Source organism: Mizuhopecten yessoensis, unplaced genomic scaffold (genome assembly GCF_002113885.1).
Source record: "Mizuhopecten yessoensis strain PY_sf001 unplaced genomic scaffold, ASM211388v2 scaffold6847, whole genome shotgun sequence".
In the NCBI taxonomy this organism is placed as follows: domain Eukaryota; kingdom Metazoa; phylum Mollusca; class Bivalvia; order Pectinida; family Pectinidae; genus Mizuhopecten; species Mizuhopecten yessoensis.
The window spans coordinates 111,556-119,065 of record NW_018406754.1 but is presented as its reverse complement, the minus strand read 5'-3'; the positions used below and the strand labels follow the sequence as shown (position 1 = coordinate 119,065).

Here is a 7,510-nt window from a genome sequence, read left to right as displayed (position 1 = left end):
AAATTGTGAATTTCTTGACCCTGGGGTCTCACGTTTCCCCCTGGGGAGGGGGTAAACTTTACTATAGTTTATATAGGGAAATCACATTTTGGACCAACATTTGTTTAATTTCCATTGGAAGTAATTCAATTTGGGTTAGCATTATCAGTATTAGGTAGCAGTTTGATAGTATGCACCTATGAGCCCTGACTGACCCCCAGGGGCTCATGGGTGGGGCCAAAAAGGGTCGAATTGACAAGAATTTTAAAAATTTTCTTCTCAAGACCCAGATATGGTAGAATCAAATACTCTTCATAGATGGAAGGGTCTTAAGGTGCTTTACCGAAATTATGAATTTCTTGACCCTGGGGTCCCACGTTTCCCCCTGGGGAGGGGGTAAACTTTACTACAGTTTATATAGGGAAATCACATTTTGGACCAACATTTGTTTAATTTCCATTGGAAGTAATTCAATTTGGGTCAGCATTATCAGTATTAGGTAACAGTTTGATAGTATGCACCTATGAGCCCTGTCTGACCTCCAGGGGCTGATGGATGGGGCCAAAAAGGGTCGAATTGACTANCGAAATCAACTCTCTGTATAAATATATCAGGTGACCGTTAAGGCCCATGGGCCTCTTGCTACTTTAAACAACTTGAATGAAGGGCTACCAAGTTTGTTCAAATAAATAACCTTCATCTATTTTCAAGGTCAAATATGTTAAAGTCTTTAAACGACTTCTTCTGAATAACCAAGAGGCCTAGGGTGATGATATTTGGCCAGTAACAAGCAGGGATGAAGGGCTACCAAGTTTGTTTAAATGAATGACCTTGCCTTATATTCAAGGTCACATGGGTCAACTATGTTTAAAACCTTTAAACAACATTTTCTGAATAACAAAGAGGCCCATGGTGATTATTAGCTCACCTGCGCAAAGGGCAAGTGAGCTTATGCCATGATCCGGCGTCCGTCCGGCTTTAACTTTTTACTTCAAACAACTTCTTCTCAGTAACCAAAAGGCCTAGGATGATGATGTTTGGCCAGAAGCATGCTGGGATGAAGGGCTACCAAGTTTGTTCAAATGAATGACCTTGAGTTATATTCAAGGTCACAGGGGTCAAATGTATTAAAAACCGTTAAACAACTTTTTCTGAATAACCAAGAGGTCTAGGGTGATGGTATTTAGCCAGTAACATGAACGACTTCTCCACAACCGAAAGACCAAGGATCCTGTTATTTGGCCTGTAGCATGATAGAGTGAAGGACTATCAAGTTTGGTCGAATTAATTATCTTGACCCACTTTCAAGGTCACATTTGGTAAAATATGTATAAACCTTTAAATGACCTTATCTCAATAATCAGAGGGTCTAGGGTTTATTCGACTTTCAAGGTCACAGGGGTCAAATGTTTAAAAATCTCTTAACAGGTTCTTTTGAATAACTTGTAGTCATAAATACTGATATTTTGTCTGTAGCTTTATTTTAGATCACTTTAAAGGTTACGAGTGTAAGATTAATACCAGGTGAGCGATGCAGGCCAGGTTACGAGCGTAAGATTAATACTAGGTGAGCGATGCAGGCCAGGATACGAGTGTAAGATTAATACAGTGTCAGCGATGCAGGCCAGGTTACGCGTGTAAGATTAATACCAGGTGAGTGATGCAGGCCAGGTTACGAGAATAAGATGAATGCCAGGTGAGCGATGCAGGCTAGGGTATGAGTGTAATATTAATACCAAGTGAGCGATGCAGGCCAGGTTGCGAGTGTAAGATTAATACCAGGTGACCGATGCAGGCCAGGTTACGAGCGTAAGATTAATACTAGGTGAGCGATGCAGGCCAGTTTACGAGAGTAAGATTAATACCAGGTGAGCGATGCAGGCTAGGTTACGAGTGTAAAATTAATACCAGGTGAGCGATGCAGGCTAGGTTATGAGTGTAATATTAATACCAGGTGAGCGATGCAGGCCAGGTTACGAGTGTAAGATTAATACCAGGTGAGCGATGCAGGCCAGGTTACGAGAATAAGATGAATACCAGGTGAGCGATGCAGGCCAGGTTACGAGTGTAAGCTTAATACCAGGTGAGCGATGCAGGCCAGGTTACGAGTGTAAGCTTAATACCAGGTGAGCGATGCAGGCCCATTGATGTATTGCTTTAATAGAAGAAAAAAAAATTGGCATTTCTGCAACAGATATTATGGAATGCATGATACAATTTTGTTATGGTTTTATGGTATTGTAGTGTAATGTTAGTGCATAATGATAGTTCTACTTTAATTCCCTGCATTTGCTTACATGATACCTTTGCATGTGAAATAATCAAAAATGCTGTACAATAGTTGTTTCTTTTCTTTAAAAAAAATCTGAACTCTTTTTGTAGGACTGGAAGGCCAACATAGGACAGATAATTGGCACAGCGACGGGACCGGACACTGTGGCTTTGACCGACTGTGCGGTTAACGTGCCAACACTACTTCTTGTTGGTGAGTTTTGTATAAACCCTTTGTCAGAGGTAGTGTTCCATAGTCGCAGCAAGGAATCAAAATTCATGCAATGATTGTCAGGGCTCATTGTCGTGAAACAATTCTATTTTTAATCCCAGATTGTGTCCAGTTCTTTGTCCGTATGATAAATTTCCACATTTTATAATGATCATAGGAACTGAAATACTGTTGGACTTTACTTTTTGATCTTTCTCATAATTTCATGGTTTCGTGAACACCATCCTCGACACTCCAGGGGTTATGCTCACTTTCAGCCTCTGCAGCCCTGGAATATGGAATAGCAAAATTGAAGGCTCGGTGTACACAATTTTGTTTGCTTGTTGATGACACAAGAAGACTGTTTCGATTCTTTGATATTCACCAAAAGAATCTCTCGGTCACGTTACGGTGAACATTGACAGGCTTTACAGTCAGGTGTCGCTCCTTTGTATCTTCAATGTATATGTATCAGCTAGGCGATCGGTCAGGGGGTTTTCCTCGAGAGCAATCAAACAGCTTTCTTAGTGCCTTCAATTTTGCCACGAAATATTCCAGGGTTGCAGAGAGCGAAAGTGGGGGTAACCCCTGGAGTATTGAGGATGCATGAATACAGGCCCTGCACTATTAAACTGTAAAATCGTTGAATATTGTTGTATGATGAAACTGCAAATATAAGCATTTTGACTACATGTCAAATGTATCAAGTACCATACAAAGGTCAATACCAAAACTGAATCGTTTATAATTAGGATGTTGATCATCAATCTTAATCATTGTTACAATCAGTATTCTAGTCAGAATCAATGGCACTGTCATCAAACAGAACTTTTTTTGTTTTGTTTGAAATTTCCTTTTAATGTGTCGTTTTCAAAATTCTTCTTTTGTCTGGATTTGACAGGGTCTTAGATGAATGTCGTGTGATGGGTGCGTGATCGAGGAATGTGCACTTCCTTTAAACACCAATAATCTGTCAACTGTTACAACAATATGCTAAAACAGTGGTGTACGACTTCTGTCTGTATATATCAGACGAGTACAAGTCAGTAGATATCCCTTTCATGAAGGATATGAAAAATTCAGCCATTTTCGTCCAAATTTAACGATTTTACACTTTGTCGAAGTTGGATTAATATACCACATGACCACCAGAATATTTTGATTTTTGTCCTGGAAACTCGTAATGTATTGATGACCAGTTTATAATGTCCATACAAGCTCATTTTTCCGTTATATTTCAGGTAACGAGCATCATGGATTAAAGACGAATATTCTGGAACATTGTGATCAAGTGGTTAAGTTAAAGGACTTTTCGTCTGATGGACAACCGATCATTGGCAGTATAAATGTTTCTGTGGCAACAGGGATAGTGCTACATGCTCTGAAAACCAATAGAAAAGATATATGAAAACATGGGCGAAACTTTCATCGGAAAAAAATCCCAAAAATATGTCAACTGAACTATGGTGAGGAGGCATCATAGCTGAAAAGTCATTAAAATCAAGAATCTTGTTCTGTGGACATTCAGTTGTCAGATTTTTTAATTATCTTAATTATGAAGTAGTTTCACTTTGTTACCAACTAGTTTATCAGGTGATAGATATGAAAGAGAAAAATATGTTCAAGTCAAAATTGGTCTGTTTTCATTTACAGCATTTTAAGCTGTTCAAGCATGGATTGGAACAGAATTCAATTTTTATGAAAGTTGAACGAACTTTATTCCTGAAATATTACATTGAAAAATTACTCTATATTTCCTACAAAATAAGTCCAGAGGGCCAACACAAAATCAGTAACTTATTACATGTCTATGTAATAGTAGTTGTTTGCATTTCTTTGTTATGGGTGGGCTTATTACCAGGTATGGGCTTATTGCTGGATGGTACACATAGCAGATTTGCATAAACAAACACCCTTCTGTAGGTTTCATTGATAAGACTCGAACAAATCGGTGAAGGAGTTGATTTCCTTTGTTTGCACTTTTTCCAACTATTGGTTGCAAATATCAGGTTTTCAATATTATTTGAAACCAAATATCTTTACCATGTTTGAAAATTTGGATGAGGAATCCCTACATAACATTTCAATTTGTTTTAAGTACCTTTCAATCGCCCGTTCATTTTCTCAAACTCTGCGAACAAAATGTAGCTGTGGCTCAAGGTATAATTTGTAATATTTAATTGCTGAAAATGTTTACAATAAAAGATTAATGTTTGAATAGGGCATGATTGCAGGTGGTGTTTCATGAAGTATAATATTTTTCAAAAAATTTAAATAAACAATATTTTTTATAACTACTGATTCAAGTTATTTTTAGAACTCCATCATCAGATGGTCTGTCATCTGTCCTTAAACAATTGTTGTTATCGTTATTTTTCAGAAAGAACTGGAGAGATCTTTCTCAAATTTCATATGCAAGTTGCCCTTGGTCCCTTGTTGTGCATATTTTCTTTTGTGACTGATGGGAAGAACAAAATGGCCATTACGTGGCCATCTTTAATTTTGACAGTAAAAGTTTGTTGTAACTATTTCTCAGGAAATACTGGAATGGTCTTTCTCAAATTTCAGATGTAAGTTTCCATCAGTTTGTAGTTGTGCACAATTACTTTTAAGACTGATCAGATAAGCAAAATGGTCAAAAGGCGGCCTTCTTGGATTTTGACAGTGAAGGATTGTTTTCACTATTTCTCTAACGTAATTTCCCCTTGGTCCTTTTCTGTGCAGGGTACCTTTTGAAACAAAATGGCAGACAGATGGCCATCTTGAATTTTGACAGTTCAGGTTTGTTATTGCCATTGCTCAGAAAGAACTTGATCTGCAATTTGAAACATAGGTTCCAACTTCCCCTTGATCTGTAGTTGTGCATGCTTACTTTTGAGACTGATCATATGAAAATAATGGCCGAATGACGACCATCTTGGATTCTGACAGTTCAAGTTTGTATTGCTATTACTTATTAAGTACTGGATGGATCTTTCTCAAATTTGGAGTGTAGATAAATTTGATCTTAGGAACTGATGAAATAAACAAAATTGTTGACAGGCAGCCATGCTAGGTTTTGAAAGTAAAAGTTTGTTATTGAAATTTCTCAGGTTTCTCTTGGTCCCTACTTGTGCATATTTCATATGGCCATCATCTTTAGAAAAGTTTGTTATCACCGTTTCTCAAAAAGTGCCTGACAGGTATTTCTCAAATATCATTTGAAGGGTCCCATTGGTCAATAATTGTGCATGTATTATTTTGAGACGGATTTTAAAAAACAAGATGGCAGCAGGCAGTCATCTTGCATTTTGACATTTCAAGAATATTATCACTATTTCCCAGGAAGCACTTTACAGATCTCATATTTTAATGACCAGTTCTATTTCTTTCACATTAAGCACTGTACTAGTAAATAAGTGAAACGACAAACTCACTTTGAAGGTTGTTTTTTATACACATCAGTATAATGTTTTGTTCAAAAATTACCTCAAGGTGCATTTACTGTTTTCATGACTCGATCAAACAGATAAGAAAGGAAAAAAAGAGAAAAGATCAAACCGATATCAAGATCCCTTTTGGATCTCGTTTTTAGCCCACCATCATCTGAATGTGGGCTATTCACATCACTCTTCGTCTGTGGTACGTTGTCAATCGTCCGTCCTTAATCAATTCTTATTATAGCTATTCCTCAGAAATATCTTTCTCAAATTTGATAAGAGGGTTCCCCTTGGTCTAAAGTTGTGTATGAACAAAATAGCCATCTTGGATTTTGACAGTGAATGCCTGTTGTCGCTATTCCCCTGGAAGTTCTGAATTTGATCTATTGGTTATCCTTAGTCTGTAGTTATGCATGTTTACTTTTGAAAGAACTGTACTAGTAAATACATGAAACGGTGCATTTACTGTTTACATGACTTGATCAAACAGATAAGAAAAAAGGAGAGAAAATCTCAAAACTGACATAAAACCAATGAAGATGGTACAACGGTGGGCGCTAAGATCTCTCTGGGATCCCTTGTTTTAAGATGTCGTTTAAATTGAAGTTGAATAGCAGATTTATTCTCTGATTCAGGGGACTAAGATTAACACTCTGTCTAACTATCAATCTGTTTATCACGATTATCTCTAATCCCAGCTGTCACCTAAACATTGTGTATGTGGGTGGTTGATTGTTTCGCTGGTTTTGTATCTTCAAGTTTCAACAGTTTGGAAACATGTAATATCAATGGTTAACTTTATACACAGGCAATGTATGCATTAAACTTGGAAATATTTCAAAACCAACTGTTCCCTTTGTCGAACTATGACTGAGTGAGTGATTTGTATTGTTAACCTGTACAACGGTGTGACGAAATTATATATTTCTTATGTTTCTTGGTGATTTTGTGTTTTGGTTATAGCCCTTTGTTCATTCACTACACGTACCTTTGCCCGAGCCTATCTCAAATATCCTGTCGCCTAGAATTGACAAATTGTGTATATGGGTACCACTTAGGATGGGACAGTCTCCTACTAAAATCCAGTCTTGTGGTCCCTTAATTTATATGGATCAAAGTTGGTGCCAAAAACCCTCCGTAATCTTGTTTGTATGGCCGAATCTAGTGATGTTGATCCTGTTTGACTGATGAACTTTTATCCATAACATCAAATTTTTCAATGTCACAACGGTATAAAGATGATAACTTACCTGGACACTATTATCAGTCACTCGTTATATAACTGCTGATGAGAACAGTTTTATATACTTTAATACTTTGTATAAATCCTGTTTGCACCTATACAGCATGCTCAAACATTGGGAAAAGATCCATATATCTCAAAATGCCATATTGCTGTGGTAGCAGAATACAGTAGAAATGGCCCGACTGATAAACAAGGCACATGTCGAGGAAATGTAAACACAGCGGATTTACCCTACACAACACATGTATACATGTATATATATTTGTAAACTGCATTACATTTACAATACATATAAAGTACTGAGAAGTGTATAAACCTCTTTTTTCTATGTATGTCACTTGTGTGAAAACCATGGTTACCACATCAAAAATTACCAAAAAATGC

General features: G+C 37.2%; 1 protein-coding gene across 1 annotated transcript in view; it reads left to right on the top strand.

Annotated features, from left to right (window-relative positions):
- The window catches only part of LOC110452718 (rRNA methyltransferase 1, mitochondrial-like), a 21,943-nt gene extending 17,959 nt beyond the window's left edge, over positions 1 to 3,984 (top strand). The window contains exons 9-10 of the mRNA XM_021501367.1: positions 2,362 to 2,464; positions 3,703 to 3,984. Of these exons, the coding sequence (XP_021357042.1) occupies positions 2,362 to 2,464; positions 3,703 to 3,869 (270 nt within the window). The 3' untranslated portion in view covers positions 3,870 to 3,984. The remainder of the gene's footprint in view (positions 1 to 2,361; positions 2,465 to 3,702) is intronic.
- The last annotated feature ends 3,526 nt before the right edge of the window (positions 3,985 to 7,510 follow it).